Below are 26129 nucleotides of genomic sequence, written 5' to 3'. Positions count from 1 at the left end.
AAGGTGGTAGCTGAGCGCAAACCCCAACACAAATCAAAAATTTATAATGGCCTCCATGTGGCAGTCCCCATCAACATTTCTCCAGGAACTTTCTAGTTTTAATAACTCACTGCTTTTTTAGCAAACTTCAACAAGATCATTCAATGCTCAGCATTCTTTTATCTGACTAACATTTAGTTTCATTTACACAAAACTTGGGATAAAACCTCCATTATCTCAAATTTCATATTGTTGCTGTTGTGATGAATAATGTGGGTTGTTGTTGTTGTTATTTTGTTTTTTTGTCTTTTTTTTGTTTCTGTTTTTAGAACGGCCTTGTTCCGAGTCAGCCCGAGATTTTCAAGCTCAAATCGTGCATTCGGAGGAAAACTGACTCCATCGACAAGCGTTTCTGCTTTGACATAGAAGTGGCTGGAAGGTCCGTGACACAACTCCACTATAGTGTCTTTTGTGCATATTACATTTATAAACATAATGTAATTTTAATGCTGCGTCCTTCACATCCATGCTTTGTTTTCCATTTGATCTTAATAAATCATGTACTATGTAAAATAGTTGGTAATCATTAAAATAGTGTTACTTACCCTGTTATAGGTAAGGATTTATATAAAACTCCTTTTTTTATTTTTCAAATACTGTACAACTTTCTTTCTACGATCAGTGAGCTGCATGTGGAATGTTTTGTTCTCATGTGTTTTGTCTTTCTCTTTAACTCCTACACCCCGTTTGAAAGAGCGAGACGAATTCAGGTTGGGTTAACGTAGGCCTGTCACGATAACAAATTTTGCTGGGTAATTTATTGTCTCAGAAATTATTACAATAAACAATAATATGGTTTGAAATTTGACAATAATTACTAATTATTGTCAAATTTAAGAAAAAAAATGGTTATTTTTGCATGTAGTACCTTTTTTTGACCACCGGATGGCAGTATAAGACTGTTTGAACCGAAGGATGGATAGTGAGGGAGCGAGCAGCGTCTCTCTTTAAGAAAAATGGGAGGGAGGCCCCTTGACGTGACATGGGCTGTCTCTCTTGGGTTCTCAAAATGGCGGATGCTCGGTGTGGTTTGAGCTCTTTAGAATAGCATTTTTCACACAAAGATTTTAATAGAAAATCAGTAAAACAAGTTCTCAGCTTCTTTTTGTAGAGAAAAATAACTTTTTACACAAAGGCACAGGTTTCAACCGTGAATTTTGGAGCTTCGACAAGACGGAGTTAGTTTTCCCTGAGGTCGGCCTGTTAGCTTAGCTCCTAGCTTAGCTTCTCAGCTTAGCTGCTTTTAACGATCCAAAAACGTGATTTAGGACGGTTGACATGGATTTTAAAGAGTTTAAAGAGAGAGACGAAGAAACGATAAAGCCGATAAATGAAAATGAGGTTGATAATTTTCATTTATCATGCGATTGATTTATTGTTTATCGTGACAGGCCTAGGCTAACGTCGTCAAAGCCTCGATTAACCAACGTTAGAAGTCTCGAGCTCCATTTGTGTCCTGCATGTTCTCCGTGTCCCCCTCTCCGTCAACAAGCTCTTGTTTGCTGAATGTCTGCAACGTCCAATATTTATTATCTGTTTTGAAGCCATGCCGTCTTCTCTCTGTGTCCGTGTCATTGTAGAAATGACATCTACCGTGGAACTCTTTTCAAGCCGCTTCAGTTTTTCTGTAAAGTCCGGTATGTGACCAGACCAGCGCTGCCCTTTCAGAGCATTTTGCATGTGCTGCATGCGTGCACCCCCTCTTCCATTCAAATCTAATTACTGCTGGTGCCCTCTCTCACCGCCTCACCTGATCAATATGAGCGAAAAGATAATGACATTCATATGAGCTTTGATTTACTAAATCGGCTCTTTTAGAAGTTGAAAATCTATTTACTTTATGAAAGGATTTCACTGTTGATTTATATTTATGTGTCAAATCTGCAATTCTATATCCTAATAAACCATCCTGTAGAGCACAATAAGATCACAAACCTGCACAAAGCTCTCTGCTGAATAACACGACCTCAGCTGACTAAGCTGTCCATTATGAAGGCTTCATGTGAGCTAATCACTAAGATCTATACCGCGGCTTATAAAGCAAGCAAGATTTTGCAGGTAATTACTGGACAGCAGTGTTAAGCCCTGCTCTGCTCAACCCCGGTGAGCGTTGCTGAGCATGGACAGCAACTGCAGTTTGTTTGCAGGGAACTCATTTATCTTCCACTGCAATACCCAAAGGGTGCAACCATAAAGACAACACAGGCCCAACTCCAAACTCGTTCATCCGTCCTTATTAGAACTCGAACATGCTGTCACACCCTTGGCCTGCCCATGATTGAACCCGCCATCCCGCGCTCAAACAGTTCATTCAGCCAAATTCCTAATAATTTGATTCCTATAGATTTTGAAACTGTGAAGAATTTAAATTTCGTATGGGATCCCTGACGAAATTCGAAAGATTTAACGTGAAATTTAGCAGCAATGCTGCTTCACCAAAAACTGCGAAGTTTGTTAGCTCTCAAAGCACGTGTTGTGGGTAACTCTCAGCTACTTCCATATCAAAGTTTAGTTCAGTATCTGAAAAGCTGTGTTGATGCCATGAGTGATTAGCTGTGGCAGCCATCTTGAAAGTTTATAGATGTGTGACTAATGTTTCGTTTTGCGTTTCAGTCAAATCCGTCCTGTTTTTAATGAGATATTTTGCTAACAGACGGACACGGTTTACTCCAACATTTAGTGTTAACCCAACATTTTTCAGTCAGGTCATCTAGACAGTTTCTGTTTTTTTTTTGTTGTGCTGAAACGTTTCATCTTCCATCCAGAAGGCTTCATCAGTCAAGGAAACACACAACACAACACTGATTCTTCCCCCAACAGCTTACTCCAAAGTGGAACAAACCAGTTATGTTGGTGCTAAGATGGTCTCTTTGGTACGCCCCCTCCTCCATTGCTGGCCCGCTTCCTTGTTGACAGTCATGTCAAACTGGTTGAAACAACAAAGTTCATCCTCAATAATCCAGATATACAATCCCAACATATTTCAGTCAGGTCATCTGGACAGTTTCTTTTTTTTTTTTTTGTGCTGAAACGTTTCACCTTCGATCCAGAAGGCTTCATCAAAATGACAAAGTCTGAAGCTTTCTGGATCGAAGGCAAAAAGTTTCAGCACAAAAAAAAGAAACTGCCCAGATGACTTGACTGAAAAATGTTGGGATTGTATATCTGGATAATTGAGCATGGACTTTGTTGTTTTCAACCAGTTTGACACGACCGTCAACAAGGAAGAGGGCCAGCAATGGAGGAGGGGGCGTGACAAAGAGACCATCTTAGCACCAACATAACTGGTTTGTTCCACTTTGGAGTAAGCTGTTGGGGGAAGAATCAAAGTGTTGTTTTGTGTGTTTCCTTGACTGATGAAGCCTTCTGGATGGAAAGTGAAACGTTTCAACACAAAAAAAAAAAAAAGAAACTGTCCAGATGACCTGACTGAAAAATGTTGGGATTGTATACCTGGATTATTGAGCATGGACTTTATTTAGTGTTAACGTTTTAAACTATGATCTTCAACTATCTGTTCCTCGGTGCTCAGATTATGTGTTGAGAGTAACTCTCAGCTACCACCTTACCAAATTTTAGTAAAGTTTCTGTAAAATTGACAGATTTACGGCCTTTTTTTGTGTTTGCCATAGTTGATTAGCTCTGGCAACCATCTTGAATTGGGTCGACTCTAAAAGTTAATAATTTGTAGATGTGCATCCAATGTTTACTTTCCGAGAGCCTCATCAAAATCGGTCATGGGTTTCATGAGATATTTTGCTAACAGACGAACAAACACAGGTATGATTACATGCTTTTCATGGCAGGATAGAATAGTCAGCTCATAGTTTGTTAAAACATACTTTAAAATATTTTGTGCATCAGAAGTGTGAATTAATAAATTAATATTAACTCAAAACCTGATTTTTTTGCTATTCACAATCTTTTTAATTTGGTTGAAATTATCTCACAATTGTAACAAACGCTAATAAAATTAGCTCCATGCTAATTTCCCCATGTTTTTAATGGTGAAGTCCTTTTTGTCTTCCAGCGTCACCAGATCATTGTTTATAGTTGCAACTTGAAGCAGTGCTTCACTTCAAATCATTTGCAAATATCTCCTTGATGAGATTCTGGAAGACACGAGGAGGCTGCAGATTCTTAATGTGCACAGACAAATAATGCATGTTGGGTGCAGAAGGTGAATCACGCTAACATTAGGCATGTGCGGCTTTTAACTGGGAGTGAAATGTGAAGCACAGAGCTGAGTGAGGACACAGTCTCAAGTCAGGCATTTGCACACGAGCTATTTTTGTTCCACTAGTCCTTTTATAGTAGAATGAGCCAGTGTAAACATGGTCTGTTCAGAGGCCCCACAGCAATGACATCATACTGAGACCAGCTTTTCTCCTAAAACTTCCCAGGCATGGCGTTATGACACTGCAGGCACTGTCGGAGTCCAACAGAAGACTGTGGCTGGAAGCCATGGATGGCAAGGAGCCGGTGAGCATCTCTGCCTGTTTATCTTTGAAATATTTATTTTGTGCTGGCTTCGTTTTGGCCACAGCACGTTTTAATGCTCACTTTGATGAGGGAAATAATTGTACCATGACCAAAGGATTTGGCACTGGCACCCTCTTCTGGTGACCAGGTTTCATTTTATTAAAAAGAAAATCAGCGTGATTTAAAGAGCGTCTTTGAAGGAAAACATATCCCCAGCCACGTTTCAGGCCGAATTTCTAAAATAGCATCATCTTATGGTAAAAAATAAAATAAAGGGAGGAAATTATAGCTGTTTTGTCAAACTTTGTAAAAAAAAAAAAAAAAAGACATTATGTGCAATCTTATGCAATATTACGAAACACGGTGCAATCTGTTAGTGACTGAAGTATGTATGAGGGTGAATTTCAGCTACTACCAAATCAAAGTTAGCTGAATAACTGGAAAATCACTTTTTGGAATTCTGAGTAAAATCTGTCTAGTAATTCATTAGATATTTTGCTAACAGTCTAATATGGTTAATGTTAATAGGTACAGTAGTCCCTCGTTTATCGCCGAGGATCCGTACCCTGAAAACCCGCAATAAGTGAAAAAACGCAAAGTAGAAATATTAGTACAAGTAGTAAGTAGTAGTTTATTTGTTATATATATATATATATATATATATATATATATATATATATAATATATATATATATATATATATATATATATATATAAGCATTTTAAACCCTTCCCACACTCTTGCATTATTCTAAACAATGTTTCTAAACTCTCTAAAAGAGCACAGAATGTCATGATGTCAACTCCCTTCCTCCTTTGCTCTTTGCCACCTGCAAGCGCTCTTGGCCACGCCCACTTTTCTGCTCTACAATGAACATCTGATCAGCTGTTCAGCTGCAGCAGGAAGGGCTGCACAAAGCTGCGGGAGGAAGCTTTTCCTGGAGCTCTGAGTTGCACAAATGTGCAGCAGGTGCTAAACAACTAAAAATAATTTATTTTAAATAAAATTTTCATGCTGATCGTGCAGCTCATCCATCATTCAGCCAGTTGTGTGTCATGTCCCATCTTATTTTGAAAAAACGCGATAGAGCGAATCCACGATAAACGAACCGCCAAGTAGCGAGGGACTACTGTAATGCTAAAGTTTTAGCAAGATGTTTCACAATGTATAGCCTTATGACCCTTCGCTACTACAAATCTTTAGCTCAGTATCTTAATACTTAATACAATACGTAATACTCAGTATATTAATCTTTGTATCTTGGGGTCCGAGATGGGGTAGAGGCAGGGCAGCCGACCTGGGACCAGAAAGTCACGGTTCGACTCCCAACCATACATGTCGTGGTGTCTCTGAGCCAGACACCCAATTCCTAACTGCTCCCGGGGCAGCCCACAAAGCTGCCCACTGCTCCACCTGGATGTATCTCAGGCATGATGGGTTAAATTAGGAGAACTAATTTTGCCATTGTAAGGAAACATACAATGATGACAATCTCAGACTTCCCTTCCCTTAAAATTGACTAAGTTAAAGCCTTTTTTGTCCCTCATCTCGGGGCCAAGAGGGGGGATATGAAATACCCTCCGTCCATCCATCCAGCCGTGCATGTTGCGATCGTGATATCGCTTATATCACGTATGACTTATGTTTTTAGTTTTCTACACCGCCTTACAACCTAGCTGGGGGTTTTTTGTTGCTACTTTTACTTATAATTACCATTTTATTTTCACTTGTTAAAAAAAATTAAAATAAAATAAAAATTTGTATGCCATCCTTTATGATTGTCAAGTGTTGTCTTTGTTGTCCACTGTTGTCATCACTCCTTGGTAAAACCAGGTCTCTCTTGTAAATGAGTCCCCGAGGCTCAATGGGATGAACCTGTATAAATAAAGGTTGAATGAAAGAAAATATGGCGGTACATACTTCCATTTTGGTGTTTGGCTACATCTAGGCGCAAGAAAGTTCATTATCAAAACTTGGGTTACAACGTCAAAATCCAAGTTGGCTGATCCGCTATATGTATATATGTAAACTAGGGAAGCTGGATAACGTGAAAAATAAGCAATGTGCCAACTTTTATTTTGCAGTGTAGCTGCATCTAGGCTTAAAAAAATGTCCCTATCCCTGAGGTGGCTCTTGGGGTGGCCGAAGATTAATCTTCCAGCCGGGCTTCCAATCTTCGAAACAGATGGCCGCTCGTCCTGAGCCTGGTTCTGCTGGAGGTTTTCCTGTTAGGAGGGATTTATTTTTCCACTGTTGCCTTTGTTCAGTGCCCTGAGACAACTTCTGTTGCGACTTGGCGCTATATAAATAAACTGAACTGAATTTAATTTAATCTATGACTAAGGCCACCATTAGCTCTACCTTGGCTACTCCATTGTGCCTGATTGTGGATAAAATTGCTCCTTCCATTTGTCAGGATCCGTCACCCTGCACTGCCTCACACAAGCAAAAAAATAAATAACTACCTCTATTTTTAAACACAATGTAACTCCTATCCACTTGAATATTTTGCACTAAAAATGTTAAAGTTTTTTTCCAGAAAAAACACTCGTCTGGAAAACTACCAATGGTCACAATTCAAATCCTTCAGCGATGGGGGACATCGGCGTACCACTTGTTGTACTGGCTAACATCGATTAGTTGTAGCATCCGTCTTGAACTGGGTTGACTCCAAAAGATGTTATTCATATTGAATTTTTGCTTTAATAGGTTTATTAAAATCCTACCACTGCTTATGAGATAATTAGTACAGACGAATGAACACAGACACAAAGGCAAAACCATTATTAACTTCGATAGCGAGCAACATTAAAGATCACCTAAAGCACAAGGACAGTGGTGTAATTTTTTTTTTGTTTGTCTAAAATTAATTTAGAAACAATGTTTTGATAATTTTTTTCCCATATTTTCTTCAGATTTACAACCTGCCAGCCATATTAAGCAAAAAGGAGGAAAGTAAGTGTTTTTATCTTTTCAAACCTCTTTTATCGATAAAATAAATTAACTAGCAGAAGTTGCATGTCCTGCGAAAATGCAGTGTGAACGCCTATCTGCTGAAGAAGCTGAAACTAAGTAGTCTATTGTTATCTGTTATGGTATGTTGTTATCTGCTAACATTTAGCTACTTCTGGCTCTTAGCTAGCATTTTCTGCTTTTTGCTTGTGTTTTGCCATTTCTGGCTATTAGCTAGCATTAGCCTGCTTTTTGTTAGCATTTTGATACTTTTGCCTCTAGATTAGCTTTTTCTGGCTTTTTTTTTTAACAAGCGTTTTGCTTATTCTAGCACTTTCGTGCTTTACTGATCAAGTTTTAACACTTTTGCTTCTAAGCTAACATTTTCTGCAATTTTTGACTGCATATTTTAAGGGGTGCACCGCCCCGATTTCCTTAATATTGGGAAATCAGCCGATACTTGCATGAGAAACCGATTTTTTTGGTTTTAACAACAATTGTCTGAACTTCATTTATATTTCAGAGCACTATCTCATGACCAGTTAAAAAAAAGTTTCTATTGTTCAAGGGTATGTTTTTCAATAAAAATAATACTGGAAAATTGAAGGTGCATTGTGACATAACACCTGACAATGTTGCTTATAAAACAAAATCGTATCAGCCAAAATCAAAATTGGTGATCGGTGATGGCGTTTTGCTACTTCTGACTCCAAGCTGGCTTTTATTTTCTTGCTATTTGCAATTTTCCGCAAATCATTCAATTATTTTTGGTTCCATATTCAACTTTTCATATTAAACAAGTAGTGATGGTTCAGCAATTGAAATGTACAGTTTGGGTTCAGCTTCTTCAGCAACTTTCATCAAAATCACTGAATAAAAAGCATTCACTGTGCATTTTTGCAGTTAATTTGCTAAATTTTGTGGTTAATCTTGTTAGTTTGAGCACAGGCATAAGGGAAAGCTGATTATTCCAACATGATGTGTAATTAACCCAACCACTAAATGACATGTCAACCCTCCTCCTGTGTTTTATTACAGCATATCTTAATGAGGCAGGTTTTAACTTCATAAGGAAATGCATTGACCTGGTTGAGAAGAGAGGTGAGGCTTTTAAATGTTCAGGCTTTCATGTGTCAGATTATTTGTCTGGCACTAATTATGATTATGATTATCTTATTTTTCATTCACTTGCCGTGGCATGTGCCATACTTCAACTGACAGTGTATGTCCTTTGTGCTTTCCTTTTACAACATAGGGATAAACACAATGGGGTTGTACAGAATCGGAGGGGTCAACTCTAAAGTACAGAAGCTGATGAGCACCGTGTTTTGTAAGTAGCTGAAATTTAACATGATGGCTGTAAAAGTTGTCGGGACGCCCGTAGGGGTCATCGAACACCAAATATACGCAGTTGAAACTAGTGGTGTCCTAATACCAGCCTCAAGTACTCATACTTACAGTATACTCAGTGATGGGCACAGTTCTGCTAATCTGCTAATGGCAGAACTCATTTTTTGTTTAGCAGATTAGTATTTTTTCTAACTTTGGAAATCCATCCATCCATTATCTTTTACCCATTTTTTACTTTTTGGGCCACAGATGTCAATGGTGCCCATTTCCAGTTATCGCTGTGCAATGTTGGGGACACCCTGGACTGGTCTCCAGTCTATCACAGGGACACAGAGACAAACAAGCATTCACTCTCTCACTCACAATTTAGAGTTACCAATCAGCCTAACTTGCATGTTTTTGGTCTGTGGGAGGAAACCGGAGTGCCCGGAGAAAACCAACGCATGCACGGAGAGAACATGTAAACTGCACACAGAAAGGCTTCTGGCCGGGATTTGGTCTGGCGACCTGCACGCAGCTCTACCAACTGCTCCACCATGCCACCACAACTTTGGAAATCGTTAGCAGAATTAGCTTCTGCCAAATTAGGTTTCACTAACGTTGTCCACTAACAATATTCACACGCTTGTTCCGGTCTGTTGTGGGCATGTCTCCAAGAGTTTGTTAGGTACACTATTGGCTGACTATGCGTACAGATGACGATGATGAGTGACGTTGTCTTAGCAGTTAGCAGTTGAGTCTTAGCTTCCACTGTTTTTTTTGTTTTTTTTACCAGTTTAGTGGTTTAATGTTAGCAAAGCTACTTTTTTAGTTGGTGGAATTTGGATTAGCAAAGCTAACTTGTTGGTTAGCGGTGGCCACTTATACTCATACGAACACCCTGATACTTCAAACTGATACCACTTTATGCTTAGTGACATCATTTCCTCTTCCGTTTGCAATTAAAAGAGGCCATTTTTTAAAAAATGTCCATAGTTTAGAGGTCTTTTCAAATAAAAGGTGATGTTGACAGCAGAATGTTTGCTGTGTTCTTAATAAAAACATATTTTTCTATAGTCATTGTGTAATTATAAGTAATAACTCATTAACTACTCTGTCAATACTCAGTATCAGCAAGTACCCATACTGAAATACCTGTACTTGTACTCCATCTGAAAAAACTAGTTTAAACAAAATAAACAAAAATTGAAGATATATTACTAATTACATAATTTATTGGCATTATCTTGATATGTTTTTGTGTTCGTACCTTTTTTTGTGTTTTCAGGGTCTTTGTGTTCTCTTTCAGCGTATTGCCCTCTGTGTTACCCTCCAGTTAATTTTCCCAGATGGTTCCAGTTTAGTTAATTAGTTTCCACCCTTTAAAGATCCTCTTGTGTTCTGACTCCTTGTGGGTCCATTGTCATGTCTCGTTCTCAGTGGAGTTTCCCTGGGCCTCAGCCAGACGTTTTGTTTAGAAGGACAGGGTTCCCAGTGTTATCGGTTATCCAGACGCCTGGATCCATACCTCGACTCCTTTTTTCTCCCATTGATAAACCAGAACCTGGCAGGCATACATTTCAACATACTGTTACAATAAATGAAAATAGCAGATATGCATTAATACATTTTAAAAATATATTATTATTTTAAAAGCATGCATAATGTCTTCTGCATTGAATGTCAAAAGTTTTAAACAAAATGGGTTAAGTATGAGTTTTAGCTCATAGCTCACCAAAGCTTAGCTCAAAGTGACTTCATTTTAGTCCTTTTTGTCTTGGCTGTAGTAAGTTATTGGTGACACAAGAAATTACATGATCGCCTGCCATTAAAGGCAGCAGGTGTTAAAGTAGTATAATTGATGTTATGGCTAATCATATTGTCATTATACCCTTGTTGTATTGGCTAATTAATGTTTGTTTGCATCAACCTGGTATTTTTGGAGTCAAAAGCTTGCTTTATTTAAGATTTCAAAGAATTATCAATAATATATATGATTTTTTTTTTAATTTCCTTCTTATAACTTCTAACTCATCTGGCGCAATCATTTTAACTCCCAACCTACAAAATGAAAATGACAAAAGCTTGTGAACCCATTTGTTATCAGCCTATTATTTCTACCCCAGTTTAAATGTGCAACAAATGATAATAATTCAAATAAACATGAACATAATCTCAACAAAAACAGTTTTAACATCCATAATATCATTGGTATTTATTCATGAGTACTGTGTTCATTCTTTGTGACAGTCACAGTGAAAATATTTAATAAGGATTCATTTTCAAATCTAAATTAGTATCTGGAGAGTATTAAGAACTCACGTCTAATGTTCTGTGACCCAGGTTGGGGTTAGGAACATTTGGTTAGTCCGATGTGTCTGTGGTGTGTTCAGAGTGGGGGAAGAGCTCCTCTCTGTGGCACAACTGTTTAACAACATCATGACCTGCTGTTATTTTGTCATTACCTTATTAAATGACCCAAAGTAATCTTGTTTGCATACATTTCATACGTGTGAATGGGAAACGTCAAAGTGAATTAAATGTGTGTGCTTCTCCTTTTATTTTTTTATAAGCTCCTCAGGGTTTTTAATTCTCACTCGCATATCAGTTCTCGTTTTGGGTAGGTTTCTTCTCGTGTGATTTAAAAGCGGTGTTGACGTAAAAAAAAAATAATGCTTTAATGTATTGTCAACAGCTTCAAAGGCGCCTGCTGATATGGAACTGGATCCAGAGATGTGGGACAACAAAACTATCACCAGCGGTTTGAAGAATTACCTCAGGTCAGCTCGCCCTGCCAGCGGCGGGTCCTTAACGGGCAGGAGTCATCTCTGCCTCCATTAAAGTACTTTAAAACCACCCTGCTGTTAGTGGTGCATTCAGTGCCATCACTGACTCACAGAGCAAGGTGGCTGTGTTCAGAGGACTCGTGTCACTAAATCACAACTGTTCTTCTTTTTTTTTTTACCCAGATGTCTCTCTGAGCCTCTGATGACTTTCAAGCTCCACAAAGATTTCATCATGGCTGTCAGTAAGTTTAATAAAAGTTACACTTGTTACCATGCACTTCTTTAATTAGCATTGAGCAAACTGATTCTGCATTCACATTATAGTTTTTGCTGCCTTTATGGTTTTGTATGTTTAGTTTGTGCAGCTGTGGTTGAGTAGTTAGACCAGTCGCCCTCCAATGCAAGAGTTGGGGTTCGATTCCACCAGCTGTCACATGCCGAAGTGTCTCTGGGCAAGACACTGAACCTGACACTGTTCTGCTTCTTTTAGTTTTTAGCTGCTGTTTGACTTATTTTAGCCTTCAGCTAGTGTTTTGCTCCTTTTAGTTTTTAGCTGCCGTTTGGTTTATTTTAACTTTCAGCTAGTGTTTTGCTCCTTTTGGTTGTTAGCTGCTGTTTGGCTTATTTGACCCTTCAGCTACTGTTTTGCTCCTTTTAGTTTTTTGCTGCTGTTTGGCTTATTTTAGCCTTCAGCCACTGTTTTGCTTCTTGTAGTTTTTAGCTGCTGTTTAGCTTATTTGACCCTTCAGCTAGTGTTTTGCTCCTTTTAGTTTTTAGCTGCTGTTTGGTTTATTTTAGCCTTCAGCTACTGTTTTGCTTCTTGTAGTTTTTAGCTGCTGTTTGGCTTATTTGACCCTTCAGCTAGTGTTTTGCTCCTTTTAGTTTTTAGCTGCCGTTTGGCTTATTTTAGCCTTCAGCTGCTGTTTTGCTCCTTTTAGTTGTTAGCTGCTGTTTGGCTTATTTTAGCCTTCAGCTACTGTTTTGCTTCTTGTAGTTTTTAGCTGCTGTTTGGCTTATTTGACCCTTTAGCTAGTGTTTTGCTCATTTTAGTTTTTTGCTGCTGTTTGGCTTATTTTAGCCTTCAGCTACTGTTTTGCTTCTTGTAATTTTTAGCTGCTGTTTGGCTTATTTGACCCTTCAGCTACTGTTTTGCTCCTTTTAGTTGTTAGCTGCTGTTTGGCTTATTTTAGCCTTCAGCTAGTGTTTTGCTCCTTTTAGTTTTTTGCTGCTGTTTGGCTTATTTTAGCCTTCAGCTACTGTTTTGCTTCTTGTAGTTTTTAGCTGCTGTTTGGCTTATTTTAGCCTTCAGCTAGTGTTTTGCTCCTTTTAGTTTTTAGCTGCCGTTTGGCTTATTTTAGCCTTCAGCTACTGTTTTGCTCCTTTTAGTTGTTAGCTGCTGTTTGGCTTATTTTAGCCTTCAGCTAGTGTTTTGCTCCTTTTAGTTTTTAGCTGCCGTTTGGTTTATTTTAACTTTCAGCCAGTGTTTTGCTCCTTTTAGTTGTTAGCTGCTGTTTGGCTTATTTTAGCCTTCAGCTACTGTTTTGCTCCTTTTAGTTTTTTGCTGCTGTTTGGCTTATTTTAGCCTTCAGCTACTGTTTTGCTCCTTGTAGTTTTTAGCTGCTGTTTGGCTTATTTGACCCTTCAGCTACTGTTTTGCTCCTTTTCGTTTTTAGCTGCTGTTTGGTTTATTTTAGCCTTCAGCTACTGCTTTGCTTCTTGTAGTTTTTAGCTGCTGTTGGGTTTATTTTAGCCTTCAGCTAGTGTTTTGCTCCTTTTAGTTTTTAGCTGCTGTTTGGTTTATTGTAGCCTTATTTTCTTTGAGGAGCGACACTCAGTTCTTAAAAAGTAGCAACTATCAATCGAGCAGAATTTGAAACAATTAAACTCCTTTCATCTAAGAAATGGCTCCATGTTGTGTTTCAGATCTGCCTCATCTTATGTTCAGCTCAGAAGTTAAGCTAGTTTCATTTTTGTCTTTCTGCACAGCAGGATAGCCTTTTGAAATAAATTAAGCTGATCTTGAAAATACCCAAAGATTTTTTTCATGTTTACAAAAAAGAATAATGCGGTAGTAACAAAAACCTTTTATGGATAAATTACACACCCCTAACACAGTCAGATTAAAGTATTTCACATATATTGAAATACAGTTGATGGTAAAAGGACTGTACTTATACAGCGCCTTTCTATCTAGTTAAGATACTCAAAGCTCTTTACAACTCAATCTGTGCCTCATTTACCCATTCATACAGCGCTCTACTAGATCTATACAAAGCTAATCTGAATGTGTAAAGACTAATCAGAGCTTTATCACATTCAAACACTGATGGGACACACATCAGAGGCAATGAGGGGTTCAGTGTCTTGCCCAGGGACACTTCAACATGTGACTGCTGGTGGAATCGAACCCCCAACTCTCCAATTGGAGGACGACTGCTCTAACCACTCAGCCACAGCCGCCCCAATCATAATTAATCCTAAATGTATTTATCTTGTCCCGTAGCGTTAATTGTCACTGGAGATTCATCAGCGTTAGGTTCTTGTTCTGAAGACCACTGGTCATTCTCTAAATTATTGGTTCTGTGGTAAAATCACAGCAGCCATTGCTCTAGTATTCCATCGCTTAGAGGAAGCTGTATCGATTGTTTCAGAACGTATCTCACTATCAACAAAGTAAAAAAATATTTCTCCGCCAAGGTAGTAAGTCTATCGAAGGCTTGAAGAAGCCGAGGTGCAAGTTTCGACTCTTATGCTTCAATTTCCTGTTTGTCACTGTTATGAGCGGCAGGCTATCGTGTAATTTCCTGTGTGTGCTTATCTGTGTTCAATAGCCTGTTAGCAAAATATCTTTTGAATCTCCCAAAAATAATTAATGTACAGCTGATTAACGTTTGGAGTCAAACCAAGTCAAGATGGCGTTCACAGCTAATTAACTCTAGCAAACATTCATTCAACCTTTATTTAAACGGGTTAATCCCATTGAGCCTCGGGGACTCATTTACAAGAGAGGCCTGGAATATGATTTTATTCTTAAATTTGACTGATTTTGCGCTAAAAATTTGATGTGGTAGAAGTTGACAATTTATCACAGACCCTATTCTAACTGCTAACAGTTCGTGTAAGGATTTGCAGCATTGCATGAGATTATGCACGTTGTTTTTTTCCGAGGTTTGGCCAAAATGACTCATTTATATTGTTCGTTTCCACAGAGTCCGATGACCAGAACTACAGGGTGTGTGCTGTCCATGCTTTGGTCCACAAACTTCCAGAGAGGAACAGGGAAATGCTGGAGCTCCTAATAAAACACCTCGTCACGTATGTGCTTCTGTAACGAACCGCTTACACTCTGGGAGGGGAAACGGTCGCCTTCTCAAGGAGGACGACAAATGGCTTAAACTCATTAAACTTTCTTCACCTCTTGTTTTCTATTTAAAGCGTTTCTGCACAAAATCAGTCCAACTTGATGACGGTGTCAAACCTGGGTGTTATCTTCGGCCCCACGTTGATGCGCTCCCAAGAGGAGACTGTTGCTGCTATGATGAACATCAAGTTCCAGAACATTGTTGTGGAAATACTTATCGAGAACTTTGATAAGGTGAGACGCTGTTTCACGTTATCCATGTACTCTCTAGGGCTTTATTACAAACGTCATTCAACCACGGTTCCTATCGATGCATTTTTATTTTTTAGAGACTTTTTTTTTTTTAACAACTTACATTTTTGTACACCCGTTGAAGACAAGGTCAACATTTGCACAAACAATTTGATGTATTATACAGATCAAATTTAAATTTAAGGAACATTATTTGGAACAGAGAAGTAGCAAAACATGACAAAGAAGTAAACAAAAACAGATATTTAATTAAAATTTGTAATTCCGTTTTTTCAAATGTTGTTCGTGTAAACCTCGGGGCCACCGTACGTGTTTTGATATTGTCTTTGTCCGTCCTTAGGTGTGTACGTTTATAAACTTACTCTCGTCTAATCTGCTCATAAGCATTATCTCTTGACAGTGTTGAATACGCTTTCATCACCCCAGCTTCAAGATCAAGGTCAAAAATCAAGATCAAAGTTAAGACAAGGTCTTTGCTTTTCCAGGCCAATACTTCTGATCTGTTCAACCTGAAACAGATATGCACCATAAATACATAAAGTGCTGTGCACACTTTTCATCAATCAGCTTCAAGGTCACAAATCAAGGCCAAATTTAAAACAAGGTATTTGCTAGTCCAGGCCATAACTTCTGATCGGCTCAACTTGACACACATATGCATCATCAATACATAAAGTGTTGTGTGCACTTTTCATCACCCAACTTCAAGGTCACAAATCAAGGTCAAATGTATAACAAGGCCTATGCTTGTCCAGGCCATAACTTTTTATCTGCTCAACTTGGTACACATATGCATCATCAATACATATGCATCATCAATACATAAAGTGTTGTGTTCACTTTTCATCACCCAATTTCAAGGTCACAAATCAAGGTCAACTTTACAACAAGGCATATGCTTGTCCAGGCCATAACTTTTGATCTGCTCAACTTGATACACATATGCATCATCAATGCATATGCATCATCAATTCATAAAGTGTTGTGTTCACTTTTCATCACCCAACTTCAAGGTCACAAATCAAGGTCAAATTTTAAACAAGGCCTATGCTTGTCCAGGCCATAACTTTTGATCTGCTCAACTTGATACACATATGCATCATCAATACATATGCATCAATACATAAAGTGTTGTGTTCACTTTTCATCACCCAACTTCAAGGTCACAAATCAAGGTCAAATTTATAACAAGGCCTATGCTTGTCCAGGCCATAACTTTTGATCTGCTCAACTTGATACACATATGCATCATCAATACATATGCATCATCAATACATAAAGTGTTGTGTTCACTTTTCATCACCCAACTTCAAGGTCACAAATCAAGGTCAAATTTAAAACAAGGCCTATGCTTGTCCAGGCCATAACTTTTGATCTGCTCAACTTGACACACATATGCATCATCAATACATAAAGTGTTGTGCACATGTTTCATCAACAAGCTTCAAGGTCACAAATCAAGGTCAAACATCGCGCAAGGTCTTTTCTTGTTCTTTCTTACTTACTTCCCCTTACTTACTTATTTACTTATTTTCATGCATTTAACTGGTTTGCTAGTTTTAGCTTTTAGCTATGTTGTGCTAATGTAAGCTATTAGCTACTGTTTTGTTAAACTTTTAGCTATTTTGTTAATTTTAAATTTAGCTACTGTTTTGTTCATTTTAGCTTTTAGCTATGGTTTAGTTGATTTCAGATTTTAGCTACCGTTTTGTCCTTACCTACTAATTTATATGTCTTTAAGTTAACTTAGCTAAATAATGTTAACTTAGTTTTTATAAATATTAATGTTTGTTCAGTGCCCTGAGATAATTCTGTTGTGACTTGGCACTATATAAATAAACTGAACTGAACTGAATTGAATTGAAATTGTCTGGGCCATTGCTATAGACCATAGACTGCTGTATGATAGTTTACCGACGTATGATGTGCCATATTTCAGTACACATTTTTACTGCATTAAGTCACAACAATTAACCTTGTGAGGGCGTCCAACAAGGTTAAGTCAGGTCACCTGGACAGATTCTTTATTGTTGAAAGAAGAAGAGGACCCGACTTACATTGCTGGATTTTTTTCACCTGGATTGTTGAGCATGCATCAGGACCTTGCATGCACACTTTCCATACAGATAAACCCAACAGTTCCTTTTGAGTAAGGACTTGGTGCGAGTGGTGAGGAGAGAAATAAAATGTTTAATGAGAAAAGACAAACTTCTGGCTGACACCAGCCATCTGTCTGAACCTGGCACCACCTGCAGGATCTTCCGGAACAACATCCTGAACATTGTCTCGGCTGATAAAGTGTAAAGCATTAAACTTAAGTTGCTCCTGAAGGCACTTTATTTGTGCTACTTTCTTGAAATCACTTAAATTATCCCTTAAGGCTCAAATAGACCATTTTTACTTTTTGTTTTTCTCATTTTATCGTATTTATGAACTTGTTGAGCGCTCCAAGTAAAAGAATAAACGCTGCCGTTAAAAATTATATTCCAGAACTGTTGACGTGACGTATTGAATTTAATTGTACTGGACTTGCAGTCCTGCATAAATGTCAGTTGTGCATTAGTTTTGAGTGTTGAAGCTTCTTTCTGGACCTGCAGATCTTCCACCAGCCTCCAGATCCTAATGTGCCGCTGCCCCAACCACAGAGCCGGCCCGACTCCCGCAGGAGCCGAGCCATCTGCCTGTCCAAGGGGCCTCGTAAACCTCGCAGTCTGTACACTCCAACGCTGTGCCTGGCAGACGCAGAAAGTGAGTACCAAGACAGGGAATGTATCCACGGGTCATCACAGACCTGTCAGGGAGTTTAAATGTCTGTCAGACATCTGCACGCTGTTCCACACATGTCCGTGGAAGAGTTCTTTAGGATCTGTTTATCGCGTGAAATAATAATGTTGGGTTTTTTCTTATACTTTTTGCAGTCAAATTACTTCTGCGAACTTAAAACTTTCTTGTTGAATTCTGTTTCAGCATACTTGCTCTTATTTGGTCTTCTTATGCTCTGTTTAGCTTTTAGCTATTGTTGTGCTCATTTTAGGCTTTAGCTGTGCAAAATGTAGCTTTTGGCTCCAGTTTTGCAAAACTAAGGTAAAAAATTTAAACAGTTTTCATTTGTTTAGTTTTTAGCTACTATTTCTTTTTGTCATCCTTATTTTAGCTTGTATATCTAAAGTTTGGCTAATTGCAGCTACTGTTTTGCATATGTTTGCTAATTTAACTTTAAACTAAATATTAATCAATGTAACTTTTTAGCTATAGTTTTTCTAACTTTAGCTTTTAGCTACAGTTTTGCTAATTGTGGCTAATAAAATATTTTTATTAATTTCAGTTTTTAGTTATTGTTTTGCTCATTTTAGCTTGTAGCTACAATTTCAGCTACTGTTTTGCACATGCTTGCTAATTTAACTTTAAATATTAATCAATGCAACTTTTTAGCTATAGTTTTTCTAACTTTAGCTTTTAGCTACAGTTTTGCTAATAGTGGCTAATAAAATATTGTTTATTAATTTCAGTTTTTAGTTATTGTTTTGCTCATTTTAGCTTGTAGCTACAATTTCAGATACTGTTTTGCATATGCTTGCTAATTTAACTTTAAACTAAATATTAATCAATGTAACTTTTTTGCTATCGTTTTCCAAAATTTTGTTTTTGGCTACGGTTTTGCCAATTGTGGCTGTTTAAAGCTTTTTATTAATTTTGGACTTTAGATACTCTTACTCATTTTAGCTTATAGCTTTAGCAAATTTTAGCTACTGTTTTGTTGATAGATTTTAGGTACAGTTTACTAATCTTAGCTTTTAGCTACTGTTTTGTTGATATTAAATTTTAGGTACCATTTAGCTAATCTTAGCTTTTCGCTACTGTTTTGTTTATTAAATTTTAGGTACAGATTACTAATCTTAGCTTTTAGCTACTGTTTTGTTGATATTAGATTTTAGGTACTGTTTTGCTAATCTTAGCTTTTAGCTATTGTTTTGCAAACTTAAACTTTCTATATATTAACTATTTTTAACTTTCATTGTTTTGATCAAATTCATTTGGGTTCTGTTTTTCTTTTAGCTTGTTTTCTGATCATTTGAGCATCTGTTTAATTTGTTTCAGCTTTTCTTCTGCTTTTACAAAAATCTGATTTGCCTTATTTACCGGTACATTAACAAGTTTTAGCTGAAAAACAAATTTCAGCAAAGTCTTTCGGCACTCAGTAATAACACTGCGTTTGTGCCCGAAATGCTTTTTTCTAGTTGTTTATAAGTGGATAATACAACAAGGCAGGTTTTAATGAGAGCTTCGCCCGCCTGCCTTCTGATCCCTGCATAGGTGACACTTTAAGCAGCAGTCCAAGCAGTACCCCTATGGGCAGCATGGAGTCTCTGTCTTCCCACTCCTCTGAGCAGAACACCTGCTCCAAAGCAGCTTCCTCCAGACACAAGACGAGTCAGAGCAAGTTGGACCTGCTGCACCTACCATCATCTCAGCTCTCAAATGGCCCCAGAAGCACCGTGTGTGTCAGCAGCCCTGAGTCCAGCTCCAGGGAGGACACGGGGCGAACAGATGGAGAGTCCGAGGACGCTCTCAGCCTGTCCTCAGTCAGCATCACACCCAGACTGTCCCCTGCACCCAAAAAAGCCCCCCATTGCAACACCGACCTCAAACCAGCACTGATGAACCGCTCTGTTTCTCCCTCACTGAAGTCCCTGCATGTATCTGACGGTAGGCCTGGTTTTATTCTGGTAAAGTAAACAGAACTTTGTTGTCGCACAGTTGTGATCAAATCTTCAAAGGCTTTTAAAGTTTTATTGTTCCCATTTGACTTGAGCACAGTTTAAACAGCGCCGCCTTCATGTCTTATTTCACGAGTTGTATTGAGCTTTTTACTATCAGGAGATTTGTGTCATCTACAAGGAGTCACAAATTACTGTGTGTGGTGTGTATATGTGTGTGTCACCCTGAAGGCCACAGGAGCCACTCTGGATCTGCCCAAAGCTTATTAACACTGGAGAGTCTAAAGCCTTCGGAGCACCCAGACCTTCCACCCAAAGTAGTGATCCGCCGCAGGATGGACGGGTCCGCCAACAACGGCTACCAAAGACCAGGATCAGTGTAATGACCTTTACAAAGCTCTACTTCATTATAAATTATAAAATTATTACAGATGAATATGTTAAATATAATGCCAGCTGTTAAACTATTGTTTGTTTGTTTGTTTTTAATTCCTACTATTATTTTATTTAAAATTTGTTGTTAAAATATCAATGTCAATTTATTTGCTTAGCACATTTGAAAGCAGCAATGTTGACCAAAGTACAGAAAGAGGTTAAAAGCGAAAAGGACAAGTGCTACGCCGTTGTCCCCCGTCGCTGGCGGACTTGTATAGTGAATTTTTGTCGTTTTCGAAATAAGATTATTTTTTTTCTGGACTGGAAATAAACAGAGAATCTAAATACAGTAGTCCCTCGTTTATCACGGGGGTTCCATTCCCAGACTTGTCTCACCCCACCCCGCGATAAGTGGAAAAACTGCAAAGTAGAAATAGTAGTACAAGTAGTAATAGTTTGTATTTTTATATATAGAAATGTGTTTTAACGCCTTCCTTTAACTTGCAATGTTCAAAACAATGTTTGTAAACTCTCAACGCACTAAAAGAGCACAGCCTGTCATGATCTCCGCTCTCTGCCATCTGCCAGCGCCCTTGGCCACGCCCACTTCTCTGCTGCAATCGGTGGCAGAGAGCGGAGATCATGACATGCAGCAGGAGGGAGCTTCTTTCTCCCTGCACCTGTGGGCTGCACACAGGTGCAGCAGGTACTAAATCATTTAAAATGTTTTGTTTTAAATAAACAATCCATGCTGCTTGTGCATTTCATCCATCAATCAGCCAATTGTGTGTCATGTCCAATCTTACTTTGAAAAACCGAGAAAGAGCGAGTCCGCGAAAGTCGAACCGTGAAGTAACGAGGGACTACTGTAAACTTTGATGTTTTTGGTGCAAGATATTCAAGTGAGTAGACATTACTCTGTGTACTCTGAGGTCGTTTTTTTTTTAGTTTGTTTGTTTTGTCCGAGGTGGTACAGAGTGACAGATTCTGTCGAGTGGAGGGAACAATGGAAGAGCCAGGGGGTGGCCAAACGTGGCTTCGACTACCTTATAGTTCACCCAAGTACCATTGCAGTCATTTGGGAACTATACTTTTAAGCAATTTCAAAACTAGAAAGCATAGTTTCCTCACATGTATATATATATTTGTACCTCAATGGGAACAAAACAGACGATAAAATCCACAAGTATAATAAAGCTGACTTAAAAGAAGCAATAACAAGAAAAATGGTTACTAGTCCTTTTCATTTTTATCTTACTCACATTTTGTTGGTTTGCACATAATCTTAGCTTTGCTTTAGCATTAACTATTGAAGTGAACCCTGTTTCTCTGTTATAACTGTCTCATATTGGACACATTTTGATAGAACTTTTTGAAAGTGATCAGTGAACATACTGTACATCTACAACGTAATAACGTTTGGAGTCAGTCAACTTCAAGATGGCTGTTAGCAAACCCCAACATGATTCAAATTTAGTCCGTTTAACAAATGTTGAGCTAGAATTGTTGATTGTAGAGATTCAATCGACTCTTTTGCATCACATCGTGTTATTTTTCAAGGATTGACCAAAACGAGTACAATTTAGACATTACTTGACATAAGGTGATCTTAGTCTAAAACTCTGGTGGCAGAAGACGTACAGTATTGATAAACAGTGGACAACTGTTCAGTTGGTACAAAGTATGGAGACAATATTCAGTTTATTGGGCGTCTGCAAATTTGCAACCCAAAGAGCCTTATTTACAACCGCTTAGCAACAATCCTTCCTGTCTTCCGTCCTCCTGTTCCCTCTCTCCTCTCTGAGTCGTCAGCCGCCTCCGTCGTCTGTTTATGAGAATTGAGAGGTTTCTAAAATCAGATGAGTATGTGTTTGGAGATTTATGTCTCTGTGTGCTGGTGGGAGAGCTGCCTTTAATTATGTTCTGCCTGCTCTGAGGTTGATGTGACCCAGCAGCAGTCTGCGCCCGCTCTCCCGGGACCGATAGATTGTTTGACTTGTCGTGTCTGAGGAGCACACGGTCTCAGAGTAGTTTTTCTGCTTAGCGCCCGCCCAGCTCGCCCTAGGCTCGGCTGTGCCCTTGACTCCTGGATTGTTGTGCGTGGGGTCAAGTACATCTACGTTATACAGCTCTGTTCGGTACGTTCGACTGACTCTGCCTGGAGGAAGGAAGCCTCCCTTATTGTGTCATCACGCCTTTCACTTCATTGGAAACAATGTGAAACGCTGGCAAAGCAAAGGAGACAGGCTTATTTTGGTCCAAGAACGGTTGGAGAGGAATAAGTTTCTCCCTGAGGCAGTACAGTTAATTTTATAGGCTACAAATTATCCACGGTTTCTAACTGTTTCATCTGATTACTGGTAATATGTGTCTTTTTTTTTTCTGAAGTAGTCATTGCAAAGCATAAAATGAAACAAAAACATTTTTCCTGAACTATATAAAATGCTGTAGTCTCAAAGAGTTTACTCCAGTAGTTTTCCAGAAATGGCGATATGCAATTCTAACATGCAGGTACTCACTCAATGTAAACAAAGCACTCGGCTGAATCATGTGGAAGCTTGAATTGTGTGCTTGACCTCCATTAGGCTGGCCTTAGTCTGTAAACAAATGGCGTAATTGGACAAATGTCAGAGAGGACATTTAAGTAAAAATATAAGATTAAATCTGATGTTTAAGAAAATAGAATGAATGCTTTACATGACGGTCACAAATGTTGCTTACGATTATTTCATTCAAGGACACACTGGGCATCAGTACAAGAAAACATTGTGCAGATTTTGACTGATCTTCATCACTTTGCAATGAGTTCATAGGTGTCGCAACAATTATATGTGAGGGGACTTGTCCCTCTCACATTTAAAAAAATATAGGTTTGGACCCCCCCGCATTTACCATTAAATATTAGCTCACCCAGCACTGTTTCTATTTCTTTGTGAACAAATCGATTCCACTTGATTAACTGGAGAATACTCAAACCACTGAAAATCCACTCCAGGTTTTCCTGGAGTGGATTTTCCTACAACAACTCACCACACCGCATGCAGTGTTTCCTCTAGGTCACTTCTTGACTTGGCAGGACACAACTCATCAGGGGGTGGGGGTGTTAGGATGCGTAAGAGACTCGGAGCGCTACGTCTGTAGCATTTTAACTAGTGCATCAGTATTGCGCACCGCTAGCTTAGCACTACGTTAGTGCCAGCGGTTGTCAAGAAGCAGAGCGTGTTCTCTTCAAACAAGGACAGCTGTCGGTCAGGCTGCATCTTGTTGCTCGCTAAAATAGTTATTGAATCAAGTGTTGACTTATGTAGGTAAATGTAATGTTTAACAGCCTGTTAAAATTTGCCATAATGCAAGAAATGTCATCTACTTTATTACATTTTTTTTGGGAGACGACTCCCAGACCCCTGCCCCACCAGACAGTGTACCCACCCCACATTAAGATAAGATAAGCTAGAACTGTATTAATCCCGCAGGAATTTATTGTGCCAGAGTTTCAGTATAAAGGAACATACATAAGAATCACAAGATATAAAGACACATTACATATGCTTCTGACACCAATGAATGTTTGTTTCTAAGTGAACATTTTATTGTCTCTCTCAAATGAAAAGGCTGAGTAGGTTTTGTCTCTTGTCATTTTAGGGTTGCAGCCAGAGCACTGTTCTTTGAAAATCCGCCCTCCCAACATTCTGCACCCGCCGGAAGGTTCAGTAAAAGCATGATAACATCTCCAACAAGCAGTCCTAATGCTTTCGTCTCATCTCTCTTAAGTCGTGCGTTGCCTCTTCTTGTGTTTTTAGAGATGCCAAGGCGATGTACTCGTGTGAGGCAGAACACAGCAATGAGCTCAGCTTCCCCCAGGGGGCGCACTTCACCAATGGTGAGCAAAAACACCCAAAGAGCTAATCTTCAGCTTATTTTTTTTTTCTTGCAAGAAGGTTCACGTGAACAAACTGAGTTGTGTGCATTTAATTTTGTGACAGCTTACAGGAAATGCTTTTTTTTTTTAAGAAATTGGGAGAGGTATGAAATCATTTTACCCCCTCGAGATTCTTCGTTTCATTATTATTCGCGTCTTAGTTTTTTTTTTTTCCTTTATGGGGAGATGACTTGGCCCATAACCAGTGCAGTCAGGTCACTGTAACCTAGTGATGGAAGGCACCAGTGCCTGTTCCCTGTTAACACAGCCTGCAGAGCCTGCAGCCAAATACAAAAACGTCAACAAATGCTCCCTTCCATTTACAAGCAGGCAGATTGATTTTATTACTCTCCACATTAGAAGACCATTTTTCTCTTTGTCCTTATTCAGCATACCTAATGTAGATTATGTTATAAGTTTTTATAGCTGTTTCTTTCTCTTTTTATAAATAAATGTCATCAATATTGCTGCTATTTTTGTTTTCTCTTCTGGTTTTGTTGCTTTTAAGCTTCTGAACGGTAAAATATATCCCTGGAAGTGACTTTAAAGATCATTCTGACCTTGAATCGGCAATAAGTGTCCCATGTGGAAATGACATGGGCTATAACAGACGGAGTAATTTTCCTCAGCTGATGCAGATTCTTGAGTCTGGCTCTCCTTTCTCGGAGACTGAAGGATGTTTTGCTCTTCTTTTTTTTTAGTGTACCCCTCCGTGGAACCAGGCTGGCTCCAAGCAACGTACGAGGGAAAAACAGGTTTAATCCCAGAGAATTATGTTGTTTTCCTGTAGCAGATGGTACACGCACCTTTTTTTTTTTTCTTGGCATCCATAGGAAAAAACACACAATGTTTATAATTGTAATAATTTGGCATTTTTGTATTTTGTGCATTTTTATAAGATATCTAGCAGGACAGTTGTGGCTACTGCAGACCAAAAGCGTTACCCCTCATTCTGAACTTGTGATGCGTTTGAGGGATCTGCAAAGACTAGGAGGAAGTAGAGATTACTGTAAAATATAAATATAGAAACGGATCACTGCACTGATTTATTTAATTAGCCGACAAAAATCACAAAAACTTCACCTGTTATATTTTGTTTTCAAAAATGCTTCATCTCCTCTGAACTTCCTGTTTTATCGGCCTTTATCAAAAATGTGTTCCCTGGTGAACATTTTTACTTACTGTACCTGAACAAGCTGTGATTTCAGATAAGAAATTTAATCTATTCTACAACTCCAATTAAAAACAAAAAGTTGGGACGTTATGTTAGATGCATTTTAAAACAAAATGCAATGATTAGCAGATCTCTTAAACCCATGTTTTATTCACAATGTAATAAAGTAAATATGGCATTTGTCAAAACTGAGAAACTGTATCATATCTGGGCAAGAAAATAAGGAAAATATAAATTTTACGGCAGCAGCACATCTTAAAGACGTTTAGATTGGGGCAACAAAAAGCTGTAAATGTTACTTGTGCCAATAAAAGATGGTAGGAGGAACATTTTGCAACTAAACCGGGTAATTTGCAATTAATCAGTAAGAGGACTCCGTATAAAAAGCATTTATGAAAGACAGAGTCTCTTAAAAGTAAAGTTGGACAGAGGTTAACCAGTCTGGGAAAACTGTACAATCATTTCAGAAACGATGTTTCTCATTGGACAGATGAGAAAAATAAATCTGTCATCGTCTTCACTTAATAAAGTCATCAGAGCGTTTTAAGAATGTGGAGAATGAAGAGAAGAAGCCAAATGTGAACTCCACCCAGAGACGTTGGCATCCTCTATGAGCCTAAGCTCGTTTCAAATGGACGGAGGCAAAATGGAAAACTGTTGCGTGGAACAAAATTGATGACATATCCATCCATTCTCTTTACCCGCTTCTTCCTTTTTGTGTCGCTGGCGCCTAGCAGTCAC

General features: G+C 38.6%; 1 protein-coding gene across 1 annotated transcript in view; it reads left to right on the top strand.

The window, feature by feature from the left end:
- LOC119410734 (rho GTPase-activating protein 42) overlaps nt 1–25245 on the top strand; it is a 130092-nt gene extending 104847 nt beyond the window's left edge. Inside the window, exons 10-24 of the mRNA XM_037677633.1 lie at nt 309–418; nt 4443–4521; nt 7438–7477; nt 8513–8575; nt 8730–8804; nt 11499–11583; nt 11773–11831; nt 14799–14904; nt 15025–15184; nt 17800–17950; nt 19517–19909; nt 20152–20299; nt 23938–24000; nt 24096–24175; nt 24916–25245. Of these exons, the coding sequence (XP_037533561.1) occupies nt 309–418; nt 4443–4521; nt 7438–7477; nt 8513–8575; nt 8730–8804; nt 11499–11583; nt 11773–11831; nt 14799–14904; nt 15025–15184; nt 17800–17950; nt 19517–19909; nt 20152–20299; nt 23938–24000; nt 24096–24175; nt 24916–25004 (1701 nt within the window). The 3' untranslated portion in view covers nt 25005–25245. The remainder of the gene's footprint in view (nt 1–308; nt 419–4442; nt 4522–7437; nt 7478–8512; nt 8576–8729; nt 8805–11498; nt 11584–11772; nt 11832–14798; nt 14905–15024; nt 15185–17799; nt 17951–19516; nt 19910–20151; nt 20300–23937; nt 24001–24095; nt 24176–24915) is intronic.
- Nucleotides 25246–26129: the final 884 nt, after the last annotated feature.

Source organism: Nematolebias whitei, chromosome 6 (genome assembly GCF_014905685.2).
Source record: "Nematolebias whitei isolate Nwh7 chromosome 6, NemWhi1, whole genome shotgun sequence".
In the NCBI taxonomy this organism is placed as follows: domain Eukaryota; kingdom Metazoa; phylum Chordata; class Actinopteri; order Cyprinodontiformes; family Rivulidae; genus Nematolebias; species Nematolebias whitei.
This window is presented reverse-complemented; position numbering and strand designations above follow the sequence as displayed.